This window comes from Formica exsecta, unplaced genomic scaffold (assembly GCF_003651465.1).
Source record: "Formica exsecta isolate Colony F162 unplaced genomic scaffold, ASM365146v1 scaffold60, whole genome shotgun sequence".
NCBI classification, from domain to species: Eukaryota; Metazoa; Arthropoda; class Insecta; order Hymenoptera; family Formicidae; genus Formica; species Formica exsecta.
In genome coordinates, this window is record NW_021853281.1 from 602229 (window position 1) to 615602 (window position 13374).

At 37.0% G+C, this 13374-nt stretch overlaps 3 protein-coding genes across 3 annotated transcripts in view; 1 reads left to right on the plus strand and 2 right to left on the minus strand.

Annotated features, from left to right (window-relative positions):
* Positions 1–18: 18 nt before the first annotated feature.
* Positions 19–2057, minus strand: LOC115242493 (coiled-coil domain-containing protein 42 like-2). The gene is made up of 4 exons (XM_029818811.1): positions 1905–2057; positions 1266–1554; positions 858–1097; positions 19–571 (listed from the first exon to the last, which is right to left on the minus strand). Exons 1-4 carry the CDS (start codon positions 2021–2023, stop codon positions 218–220), a joined length of 1002 nt encoding a protein of 333 aa, XP_029674671.1. The 5' UTR covers positions 2024–2057; the 3' UTR covers positions 19–217.
* A 233-nt stretch (positions 2058–2290) lies between these two features.
* On the minus strand, positions 2291–6865 carry LOC115242492 (protein sly1 homolog). The gene is made up of 2 exons (XM_029818810.1): positions 6498–6865; positions 2291–4252 (listed from the first exon to the last, which is right to left on the minus strand). Exons 1-2 carry the CDS (start codon positions 6621–6623, stop codon positions 2489–2491), a joined length of 1890 nt encoding a protein of 629 aa, XP_029674670.1. The 5' UTR covers positions 6624–6865; the 3' UTR covers positions 2291–2488.
* Positions 6866–8493: 1628 nt separating this feature from the next.
* LOC115242534 overlaps positions 8494–13374 on the plus strand; it is a 13794-nt gene continuing 8913 nt past the window's right edge. The window contains 6 exon segments of the mRNA XM_029818917.1: positions 8494–8926; positions 10128–10351; positions 11867–11992; positions 12572–12760; positions 12856–13080; positions 13223–13327. Of these exon segments, the coding sequence (XP_029674777.1) occupies positions 10187–10351; positions 11867–11992; positions 12572–12760; positions 12856–13080; positions 13223–13327 (810 nt within the window). The 5' untranslated portion in view covers positions 8494–8926; positions 10128–10186.

Sequence of the window (13374 nt, forward strand, 5' to 3'; positions counted from 1 at the left end):
TTGTATGTCAATTTAATGTCCGCTAAAAAAAGATTTATTTTATTTCATCCCAGATAGATTTGAGATTCTTTTTTCGATAACAGCTTTTTCTAAAGATAATACAATTTATATCTTTTTTGTTAGAGAGAGCAATAATTGTTTCATTTACTGCCGCTTTGTTATCATTTACCTGCCAAGTTTATGACACCGTATAAGTCGCGGTAATATATGTATGCTTTTATTCGCGATGCGGCAAACCTTTCTCTTCTCGCACCTTCTTCTTGACGGTCTTGATAATTCGTTTTAATTCAAAAATGGTTCGCTTGATGTGAACCAGCTGTTGCTCGACGTCCTCGCTGCTTACCTTGACAGGTATATCTTTCCTCTTACAAATCTGCTGATACATATTCCAGCAACACGCCTTCACTTGCGTCAGCTCCAAATTCTTCGCGGCGGCGGTCTCCTTTATTTTCGAAACAATTGTTTCCCATTTCAATGCTTGCACTTTCGCCAGATCATATCTCGCTTGCAATTGTGCTACTTTATTATTCAATCCCATTAATACTTGCGATTTGACTTCAGTCAAGTGATGCTGTAGGTAAAGAAAAATTATCATTATATAGTTCGACTCTCTCTCTCTCTCTCTTTCTCTGTCTCTCTTTAATCTTCTTTTTATTAAGGCTATTTAAAATATATGAAAAACTAGGAAGTATATAAAAAAGTAATATTAAGCTTATTATCATTTGGAAGAAACTCATCGATTAAAAATATTACAGATACAAAGACAACTAACTAATAATTAAAAAGTAAATAGTATAATTTTTTGTAAAACTACGGCGATTTAAGATAATAGGCAAAAAATAGGCAAGCAGATATACTATTTCTGTTCCTTTCTGTTCTAGCAATTGGAGGTTTCTGTCCTGATGATCAGATAACGCTTGTCTGGCCTCGATTAAAGTTTCGTAACGATTAAAAATTTCATTGATCGATTGAAACTCCCCCGTCTCGTTTACTACTCTATCCAAATAATTTTGATATTTCTTATATTCCCCTACATATTGTTGCATTTTATCACGTACGCCTTCCATATAACGCAGTTTCTGCTTTAATTCTTCGATCTATAATAAAAAAGATATTAATTATACAATCAACATAGATTCTTTGTTTTTTTCCTTTTTTTATTTTTTTATAGCTACTTGATTAAAAATTATAAAGTCTTAAGAATCTTGACATATATAATAATATATATAATATTTCTCTCTTTTATCAAGTCCTTTTTACCGTACTTCTTGTCTACATTTCTCTTGGCGCTCATGTTCCTCCTTGATCTTTTGCTCCGCTCGCTCGCGTTTCTCAACGTTTTCCTTCACAAGTGTATTAAACTTTATAAAAGAATCCCGCAACAGCAATTGCTGTTTTCTCGCTTCTTCCCATTGCTCGTCCATATGCTTACGTTTTATCTCTCGTTCCGCTTGTTTTTCTTTCAGTATCTCTTCGACCTGAGCCAATTCTCGACGAGTTTTGATAACTTCGGTTGCTGGACAAACCCTTGCTTTGTCCCATTCCGGATATTTTCTGATATATTTAGATAATAAATATATATAACTTATAATTTTAATAAATCTAATAAATCTAGCATAAATGACAATAGTTGATTAAATTATATTTATTAAAATTTCTTTTTTATAAAATTATTTTTTTAGTAATAAAAATAACGTCTCAAAGAGAGTTTATAGAATTCTATTATATCTCATATTCTAATTGATTATTACGATACATTGTCTATTTTATACCTCTTTATTTTTACATTTCTTACATATTCTATAATTTTTTATTAACCTTTTATTAACACATTATCCTTTGATATATTAAAAATAATTAAGAGTAGTTTATTACATGTTTATCTTTTGATTATAATACATTACTTGATACATTGACGTTCCTCCTGCTTGGATACAAAGTACTCCGAAACTGCTTTCTGCGGATCCGTCGTAATGACAGCTCTTTGAACGAGATCTTTCGATCCATTTTGAGCCGTGGTCATTTCTTTTTTTTTTAATATCTCAAAGAATTCTTTTAATAACTCGATTTTTAATGAATATATATCACAATCAAGGCGTATTTTCTTAAAAAGTATATATCGAAAGAGAGAAATATGTTCACCTTTCTGCTGTATACGATTAATCGATCAAACAAATTGTGAATGTAGTCGCGCATATATATTGATGCAAGAGCTTTATGCGATAAGGAATATTTGGCCGCTATATACGTAACGTCAAAAAGACAAGTCGAAGGCAGGAAAAGCGTTGTATAAATAACGAATCCGATTTTATTTATATCGTACGTACTTTATACAAGAACTATCAACAATCTTATTTAAAAAAAAAGCGTGACTATTAGCTTACGCGCTGATGAAAGAGAGAGGGAGAGAGAAGAGAGAAAGAGAAAAATAAGAAGGGGGAGAGAGGATACATAATCGCCGCGGATGACAAATGTATATCAAATCGATTTACGAATGGACTTCCTGGCCGAGCAGAGAGAGTTGTTTGAGCAAGTGCTTGGCATTGATAAAAGTCGTGGAACCGTAGATCACCCGTTTATTTACCCCAGCGCCGCTTCGTTGTTTCACATAATCCACCAGGTTCTGGTACTCTATATAGTTGCCGCCACCCACCACAAAAACTATCACATCCTGAAACGTCGGCCGATTCTTCGGCATCTGCTCGGTATGTTTGAGCTGCTTTGGATCGAGATAGAGATAATCCTCAGTCCGCGAGGACTGCTTGGACTCCATTAGTTCATCCACTATCTTGGTGACAGGCAGATTGTGCTTCTTCACCACCAGATTCTTTACGCCCTCCATGACGAATGACGAGCCCTGATTCATCAGCTTGGAGAACATACTGACGGTCTTGGTGCCGCCGCCTTCGTAGCTGCTCTGAATCTCAGCTATCCTGGTGTAGCTACGTAATCGTTTGATGTAGATCAGCGGATTGAGATCGCAGCCGGTCGTGGTCAGAGCCGCTTCCAATTTACTATAATCTGCGTCAGACATATTCGTGCAAATATAATAGATAATAGCAAGACGCAATTTATCCTCGGGAGTACCGCAATCTGGATCGCCGATGGTCTCTAATACGCTCCTGTCGAGCGTTTGCTTGCCCATGATTTTCTCCTCCAGTTCAAAGAAAGTATCGAGTCGTCTCGACTTGATGGCGTTTAGAATACCTGTGGCTACCGACGTGTGCATATCTATCAAACGTTTCATTTCTAAAAGCTGCGGCAACGAATTCACTGCACTTGTCAAACGTGCAGTATTATTAGACACCATAGACAGTGCCATTTCACTGTCGTTATCAACCATATGAGATTTAAGTTTCTTCACGTCCTCTTCGAAGGTGCGATACTGCTCCAGTTCCTCCTGTATAGCCTCCGCTACTCTGGGGAAAGGGCTGCCCTTATGCTGGCACCAGAAACGATCTCTGTTGTCCAGCTCGTAGGCGCGCGTCTTGGAGCGTGTCCCACCAGCGGGAGATCGTCCTATATTTTCTTCTACAACCAGCCTATTGAGTGCCATCTCCAGAACATCGTGTGCCAGTGCCTGGTACGTCCATGTATGATGCAGTGGTGTGGCCATGTCAACGTTACGGTCCAGTACGATGAGCAGAGGCCTCTGGAAACTATAATGTCCGGTCGCGCAGGCCTCGCCCTCGAACAGATTATTCCTTGTGTCCCACACATTCTCCCGCAGCTTCTTGTCGATCATTTTGGCGACCATCTCGGCGGCGTTGCCTTTGGGACACCTTATAATGGGCACAGTACCTAAAGTGACAAACACTGAAAACAGACAGTCTACAATAATGTCCATTACAGACTCCATCTCGCTATCCTTGACATCACCGCGATTGATGGCGTGATAAGATATCATGTCGCTGTTCTGATGACGCAAGATAAACAGATCGTCCTCCAAAGTGATAAAGTTCAAGTACTGATCGAACACTTTGTGGATGCTGGCGACGACGCCGCCAAGCAGTGCCGCGGCCGCCAGGTCTTCCATCTTCTGCCGAGAAATCGGCGAGATAAAATTCAAGTGATAGATATCGTACAGACCGTTCTGCAAGTCCTGGCCGATCCTACCGAGATTCTCGTCCGTGGGCGCGCAAAAGTAGATGGCCGGCACCTCGGGGATGGAATCGCGATCCGAGTGCAGTTGCATATGCAACGTGATACCGAGCTCGCGCAGCTCTTTGACGGAGATGAGCGGCGATATAATTTTGAGCCGTGGTCATTTCTTTTTTTTTTAATATCTCAAAGAATTCTTTTAATAACTCGATTTTTAATGAATATATATCACAATCAAGGCGTATTTTCTTAAAAAGTATATATCGAAAGAGAGAAATATGTTCACCTTTCTGCTGTATACGATTAATCGATCAAACAAATTGTGAATGTAGTCGCGCATATATATTGATGCAAGAGCTTTATGCGATAAGGAATATTTGGCCGCTATATACGTAACGTCAAAAAGACAAGTCGAAGGCAGGAAAAGCGTTGTATAAATAACGAATCCGATTTTATTTATATCGTACGTACTTTATACAAGAACTATCAACAATCTTATTTAAAAAAAAAGCGTGACTATTAGCTTACGCGCTGATGAAAGAGAGAGGGAGAGAGAAGAGAGAAAGAGAAAAATAAGAAGGGGGAGAGAGGATACATAATCGCCGCGGATGACAAATGTATATCAAATCGATTTACGAATGGACTTCCTGGCCGAGCAGAGAGAGTTGTTTGAGCAAGTGCTTGGCATTGATAAAAGTCGTGGAACCGTAGATCACCCGTTTATTTACCCCAGCGCCGCTTCGTTGTTTCACATAATCCACCAGGTTCTGGTACTCTATATAGTTGCCGCCACCCACCACAAAAACTATCACATCCTGAAACGTCGGCCGATTCTTCGGCATCTGCTCGGTATGTTTGAGCTGCTTTGGATCGAGATAGAGATAATCCTCAGTCCGCGAGGACTGCTTGGACTCCATTAGTTCATCCACTATCTTGGTGACAGGCAGATTGTGCTTCTTCACCACCAGATTCTTTACGCCCTCCATGACGAATGACGAGCCCTGATTCATCAGCTTGGAGAACATACTGACGGTCTTGGTGCCGCCGCCTTCGTAGCTGCTCTGAATCTCAGCTATCCTGGTGTAACTACGTAATCGTTTGATGTAGATCAGCGGATTGAGATCGCAGCCGGTCGTGGTCAGAGCCGCTTCCAATTTACTATAATCTGCGTCAGACATATTCGTGCAAATATAATAGATAATAGCAAGACGCAATTTATCCTCGGGAGTACCGCAATCTGGATCGCCGATGGTCTCTAATACGCTCCTGTCGAGCGTTTGCTTGCCCATGATTTTCTCCTCCAGTTCAAAGAAAGTATCGAGTCGTCTCGACTTGATGGCGTTTAGAATACCTGTGGCTACCGACGTGTGCATATCTATCAAACGTTTCATTTCTAAAAGCTGCGGCAACGAATTCACTGCACTTGTCAAACGTGCAGTATTATTAGACACCATAGACAGTGCCATTTCACTGTCGTTATCAACCATATGAGATTTAAGTTTCTTCACGTCCTCTTCGAAGGTGCGATACTGCTCCAGTTCCTCCTGTATAGCCTCCGCTACTCTGGGGAAAGGGCTGCCCTTATGCTGGCACCAGAAACGATCTCTGTTGTCCAGCTCGTAGGCGCGCGTCTTGGAGCGTGTCCCACCAGCGGGAGATCGTCCTATATTTTCTTCTACAACCAGCCTATTGAGTGCCATCTCCAGAACATCGTGTGCCAGTGCCTGGTACGTCCATGTATGATGCAGTGGTGTGGCCATGTCAACGTTACGGTCCAGTACGATGAGCAGAGGCCTCTGGAAACTATAATGTCCGGTCGCGCAGGCCTCGCCCTCGAACAGATTATTCCTTGTGTCCCACACATTCTCCCGCAGCTTCTTGTCGATCATTTTGGCGACCATCTCGGCGGCGTTGCCTCTGGGACACCTTATAATGGGCACAGTACCTAAAGTGACAAACACTGAAAACAGACAGTCTACAATAATGTCCATTACAGACTCCATCTCGCTATCCTTGACATCACCGCGATTGATGGCGTGATAAGATATCATGTCGCTGTTCTGATGACGCAAGATAAACAGATCGTCCTCCAAAGTGATAAAGTTCAAGTACTGATCGAACACTTTGTGGATGCTGGCGACGACGCCGCCAAGCAGTGCCGCGGCCGCCAGGTCTTCCATCTTCTGCCGAGAAATCGGCGAGATAAAATTCAAGTGATAGATATCGTACAGACCGTTCTGCAAGTCCTGGCCGATCCTACCGAGATTCTCGTCCGTGGGCGCGCAAAAGTAGATGGCCGGCACCTCGGGGATGGAATCGCGATCCGAGTGCAGTTGCATATGCAACGTGATACCGAGCTCGCGCAGCTCTTTGACGGAGATGAGCGGCGATATAATGTCCTGGCCAAGGCGATCGTAGATGAGAAGCTTCCACGTCGGCACTGCATCCTCTAGCCGCGACTCGGGCCGATTCAGATTCAACATCTGCTTCAGGGCGTTTATCTGACGGTCGCGTAGGCTCATCGTGACAGCCTAGAGAAACCTAACCTCACTCGCACGTATTTATATTTTCCGATTCTCAAACGGTAATTTATTGTTCGTCAAGTTATGTGACTCGTGAACACCACTGCGGTCTCTGAAAGACGGCGAATGCGCTTTCGGTGTCGCATATAGGGTTGCCGTTTGAATTTTCAGGAATCTGTCAACAATGTCCAGCACTTCTTCAATTATCAAATCATGTCAAATCGACGGTAAGAACAGATGTGTCACGTTGGCGTTTTCTCGGCCAAGATATTCGTGTGCGACATCTACATAATTAAGGTAGAAATAGATTTTACCGATCTCGAGTAATGCAGAAATCATAATTACCTGAATCGTTGATAAAAATAGATCTTGAATTGAATTCTCTATATAATTGATAATGATTCTTTCCAATACAATTATATACTTTATTTTGTCAATTATATATATACGTTTCTCCTCTCCAAGTAAGTAAATTGGCATATTAACATATTTCTATAAAAACAAATTTAGCAAAATTTATCAACAAAAAAATCTTACTGGAATATTAAATTATTGCTTATTATAACAAAGTTTGATTGTTTTTACATCAAATGTGCAATAACAGTTATACGATATTTTGCTATAACAGTGAAATGCTATTTTTTTATATTACAAAAGTATTATAAACACGGATGAAAATTTTCAATATTTTCCGTATAAGTCATTCGTCAAGATTTTGAAGTGAAAGCGAAACACGTATTCCTGAAATGCACAAAAGGATATAAAGCCGCCCTTAGAAAATTCGGGCATGGTATTTCGACGCAAGGATTTTCTTTTTTATTATATGTGCCGTTACAACAGAAAGGTAATTATAGGGGATTGATTCCAGAAGTATATCCTTGATGCGTTTTCCGACGATTTCAATAGAAAAGTATTCGACTTTATATATGTAACTTAAAAAAAAAAAAAGAATATACATCTCGGTTTATAATCGTCTCTGTCCGAATAATTTATGGGGCCTGAGAAAAATATTTTCTACCTAGAATAGAGTTTAGTTAACGGATTCGTAGAAAGTTATTATTTATTAAAATTCGTACTTTTCCTTGTTCGTTCATATGTTAAACTGAGTTTTAATATAAAAATATTTCTTTTGTTATTTTGCGACAAATTACATAATTCGTAAAAATTTCATAAAAATTTACTATATTTGATTCAATTGGCACATTACATCTTTCCAATATCTTAAATCCCTTATAACCGAATTTAATATACAATTGCATTTTTCAAAGAATCAAGTGCATAGAGAAATATTCATTTAATGTATTTAAATGGCATTAAAAATATCATTTCTAACATTCTTTATGTTATAACATCTGCACATAATTGTAATTGACTAATTGTGTATATAGTGGCGAGTATTTACAAAAGGAAAGCATACAATTTTCCTTTATCACATAAAGTCATTTTGATAAAACGCAAAAGGAATACCTTTGTTTTTCGACGCCGATTGTTCGACAGTGACCAACATCGCCAGTTGCACACATATACTTATTTCATATACCACAAGTATAAATTTCAAAAAACGGCAGGTTGATTATCCACCAGACCGGATTGTAATAATGACAGTTGCCGTTTCTATGTGCAGGGCTACTACCAGCCTTATTTCTTGCATTGTCGCTCAGCCTTTAATCTTTAGACGCATCTCGTAGTGAACAGTGGTGTGAATAGTGCAGTTAGTATCGTCCGTTCCTTAAGCGAACGCAGCGACATCATAATGTTTCTATCGTGATCGGTGATTGGACGTTCTACGAGAGGCAACGACCACGCGGTAACGGTATCCAATCGGAGGCAGCGTTATATCGTTGTGATTTTCTCTTAACGAATACAACAAAGGTATGTAGCTATGTACGGTAGCCATTTTACGCATGGAGATTTCGTTCGCGTAAGCAGTATAGTAATAGTGTACGCGCGTGATTTTTCGACGATACGTCGAAATACGGTGCGTGTTTCATCGTGCCGTGCCTGTGTTACACAATGCGCTGAAAAAGGTAATTATCGTCGTGGATCGGGCGGGTGTCGATGTGCGTAAAATCGCGCGTGCGAAAATCGGACGGCGATTTCGCGTGAAACGGGTGGGAGAGGAGGAGCGGCATCGACAGTGAACGACGGCTCCAGATGCGCACTGGACATCTTGCACGAGTGTCGTGGTGCTCGTTAATCAGGCGTAAATTACGCAACGCGTAATTCGAAACGTGCTCCGAAAATTCCTCATTTCTTCGGCAGTTCTTTTGCATCGCGGGAGAGAGCGAGAGCGACAAGAGAGAGTGAGTGAGAGAGGGAGACTGCGAGCGAAATCGATAAGTGTCTCTGCGTATGGATGTGAGCTCGCCGACCTTCGTCTAGAGCTGCAGATAATATTACATAAATAGATCGTGTGTACGCTAATTTTCCTTTCTTTCGTCGAGAGCGAGATCTTTCCTGACTTCAAGACGATCGGAGCTCTGGTATATCTTCTGAGAGGATCGAAGAGGTACTACACGTATCGGAGTCTCGTCACTTTCGTCCTAGATTTCGTCTCCACAAGGCGAAAGTGCGCTTTTTTTCGGGTGCGACGAGCGTAAAGTCTCTTACCATGTTTAGTATAATGTATATCATAGCACGCTTTTCGTTTCTCGAAAATATTTTCATTTCCCGTTAGTTTCTTTTTTTTTTTTTGTGAGTCATCCTTTGGGAATTTGGATGTTGTTTGCGACTGCGATATCTGGACAGATAACGCTTAGGTCCACATTCGACTAACTAACGTGTTACACGTGTTACATGCATTTCCCATTTATTGTCCTACATGCACCGAAAATGTATTGAGACATTTTTGACCTCGTGTGTATAGTATCGCAAAGTAAGCATGCGAATGAATGTAGGACACATTCCGTTTATTATGATATGTTAAAATGTATGTGTCTGTGTGCGTGTGTGATTTTGATTATATATAATTCGTTATTGAATGGGTGCATTCGTAACGTCAGGCGAGGTGCATATCGCTACATTAACGTAACGCCATCGTGTTGAAATTCGGTGAAATGCAAATTTAACAAGAGCTTGTTAGAGAACGTGTTTTAAAATAAGTTTATAATTAAGTATTGAATGAATGATGTAATATTGAGTAATATGTACAGAATATAAAAATATGAAAAATTATCGAGACTCAAGAATTGTTGGATGATTTTATTTTGTGTTCAGCTTATTTTACTATCAGTAATATATATTAATCATAGAAATACAATATATAGTTAACTTTATAAGTTTAGAGAATGTGTCAGATTTCGTTTCATTTGATATCCGATGGAACAAAGCTAATTTTTTGATAAAAATGAATTATGTATTGTCTTTAGAAAGAATCTTTATCTTATTTATATTTTACTGATAGATGAATTTGTTCACTATCTTTTATCATTTTTTTTCAATTAAAAATATGAACAACTTTGTATTGTGTATAATACACGTATGCGTTTCTATTTTATGTTATAGTTTGAATGCCTACTCTTGGCTTGATCAAGATCTTACTCGTTCATTAGCAGCCTATCAAAATGGCATCGACAAAGTCCAAAGAAGTTGCGGATGAGTACATCTCGTCCCTGTCCGATCTTACAATCAACAGTAAGCCGCTTATCAACATGCTCACCATGTTGGCCGAAGATAACATTGAACATGCATCAGCGATAGTGCAAGCTGTTGAGACTCATCTACAAAAGGTTACTTATCTTTTATAGTTACATCTAAAAATATATTTTATTCAAAATTGGATAATATATATATACGTATACATAAATACATTTTTTTATAGAACATTAATTTGCATATAAAATTGATGACCTTTCTTCTCAATATTATTACATTTTGTTTATAATTGTAAAGCCTTTCTCTTTTTATACTCTTTAGATACAATGAAAATATTATATTTCTATCACATGTAGCATGGCATGCACGACAATTTTGTAATTTTGTCCGTGTTACTATTTCCCTTTGCATTACACATTCTGCGAACTATCTATAAAAATATTTATAAATGCGCAAACATTTTTTGCAAAAGATATATTATTAATATGTGTACCTGCTGTTAGTAGTGTTTGAATATTCTAATCTTGTATGCAATTATATATTAATTATAGTTAACAATCACAATATCAGCAGGCATATGTGTGTGTATATGTGTCTTTTATAATAATAAAAGAGTAGCAAAAACTAGGAACAGCGCTATTGTATATATATATTTAAATATATATATTTGAATATATGGCGTATGTATATATATATATATATATTTAAATGATATATCAATATTTATAATAATGATATTATCTACTGTTATTAATTAATAAAATAATAGAGAGAAATAAAGTACTGTTTTAGATAATTTACTTTTTGATATTGCAATTATGTTAATATGGAAATATACATTCTACACACATACATTTTATCTTCCATTCATTGAGATGTAAAATATGATTAGTTTTGATTGTACATATTTTATATACTTTAATAAAATGCATTTACATATTGCTAAATACTCAGTGTCATGATTATATAATGCCTGAGTAATATTGCCAGTGATGGATTTCCAGTACATGTGCCTTACATTACACTGTAACATTTGGATATTGCAGAGAATTTTTAAATCAAGTTGTGCCTAAAATCTTCAAAATACCAAAATTTACTTTTAATTACTATTTTATAGAAAAATATTTCAATTAGATAATAAGTTATTATCTAACTTATAGATTGTGTGATTTATAAAGTAGTATGTAATAATGGATTCTCCTTGATATACTACACATATACGTTTTTATATAAGACATAAGATATCCTGATATTACTGGATTTTTATTTAGCTGTTCTTTGATAAATTTGTAATGGACAGTTTCCTAATGGAAATTTGATAGGTGCCTATTTTTTATTGCATTATTTTTATTTGTTGTACTAAATGTATTGATAATTAAGCGAATAAGAGTTTACTATGTATTACCTTTGTAACATTATCCTTTGAAATTTAATGCAGCAAAAAGCTTTGCTTTTCTGTATTAAATATTTTCTATAATTAGGTCTCCTATCAAGCTGTTCCAAGGAAAGATTGACTTTGAATTAGAAAAAGAATATGTTGCTGAAGAAAAATACAATAATTCGGGAATATCTATTAAGATATTTATATATATGAAGACATTTATATATAATTAATGAATTAGCATACATATATTATTGTTTTATATTAGGTGAGAAGTGACATCAAGTTACCAGTACTCTATCTCATCGATTCGATTGTCAAGAATGTAAATGGAGACTATCTGAATCTCTTTACGCAAAATATAGTAAACACGTTCTGCGGTGTGTTTGAGAAGGTAAATATTTTTTTATATAGTTCTTATAAGATAATTGATATAGAGTATATGTATATTGTATAATTATGTGCAAAAAAATATTTTTTTTTCCTTTTTTTATGATAAATTGCAATTGTCGTTGACCGCGAGTAACCCTTGAATTTTCTCTGCGTGCATGATAAAGCGAAACTAAACTAAACTCAACAGAGTTTCTAGTATCAGGAATATTTTATAGGACGTGTATAGTCGTCTAATGCTTTATATTTCACAATGACATAAGATAATTGTTTGATCAATATAATATCACTGACCTCACATTTCGTCTGAAAGGCTGCAGAAAAAGATATCATGTAGAAGTTTGATAAATTAATTTTTCCTTGTAGAAGTAACATTCAGATATTAATATCTTGTTTTGAGTTTTACTACACAAATTTATATTACAGAAAGACAAATATACCTATATTAGAATTTTATGAAATTTACATGCCAAAATAGAAAATTAAAAATATTTTTGAATTTAAAAAAAGATCGGTTCCATGCAAATTATTGCAGTCTTTTCTATTATAAAATAATGTCGGCATCTTTATTTTTTGTAAATAGGTCGATGAGAACACAAGAGCCAGCATGTGGAAGTTGCGGCAAACGTGGAACGATGTATTTCCACCGAAAAAATTATTTTCATTAGATGTGCGGGTACAAAGTATCGATCCTGCATGGCCAATCACTGCCCCTCCTACTAATATCTCTTCAGGCTCCATACACGTTAATCCACGATTTTTTTCCACAATGGTAAATTTAATAGATGTATAATAGATAAAACCACATCTTCATTATTATATTACGACTACATATTATATTATACTAAACATACTATATATTTTCAGCCTCAACAAACTACGACATCAATTGTCCCGCCTGTTAAATTGCCATCAGGGGAACCAGTAACAACAACAGAAGCAGCTATGCGAGAGCAGTTGCTGAAAAAGCAACGAGAATTGTTAGAATTGCAAAAAAAGAAGATTGAGCTAGAACTGTTGCAAGCTAAAGCGAGTTTAGAGCAACAGCAAAGGCAACTTGACAAACAAGCTGGCAGCTTGAAGGCAGAAGTGGTAAGTTATATATAATCAACATACTAAAATAAATATAAGCTAAGAATCTTTCATATGGCTCTTTTTTATATAATTTAATGTATTATTACTTTTTAAGTTTATATATATATAAACAGTGATTTGATATTTTTTATTATAATAGGTTATACCCACTGCACATGTCCCTCCAACTACAGAGGCCGCGGCACAGGGAAAACCTGTAGCACCTGTAATACCAAATCAAACGCCGAAACAAGTAGCAAAACAAGTAAGTTAGATGTTACACACACACACACACACACACACACACACATA

Coding starts and splice junctions, on each gene's coding strand:
- LOC115242493 (XM_029818811.1), bottom strand. CDS start 2,023: ATGACCACGGCTCAAAATGGATCGAAAGATCTCGTTCAAAGAGCTGTC. Junction 1,555..1,904: donor GAGGAACGTCAATGTATCAA/GTAATGTATTAT, acceptor TAAATATATCAG/AAAATATCCGGAATGGGACA. Junction 572..857: donor AACAGAAAGGAACAGAAATA/GTATATCTGCTT, acceptor CTTTACCTACAG/CATCACTTGACTGAAGTCAA.
- LOC115242492 (XM_029818810.1), bottom strand. CDS start 6,623: ATGAGCCTACGCGACCGTCAGATAAACGCCCTGAAGCAGATGTTGAAT. Junction 4,253..6,497: donor ACGATCGCCTTGGCCAGGAC/ATTATATCGCCG, acceptor CCACGGCTCAAA/ATTATATCGCCGCTCATCTC.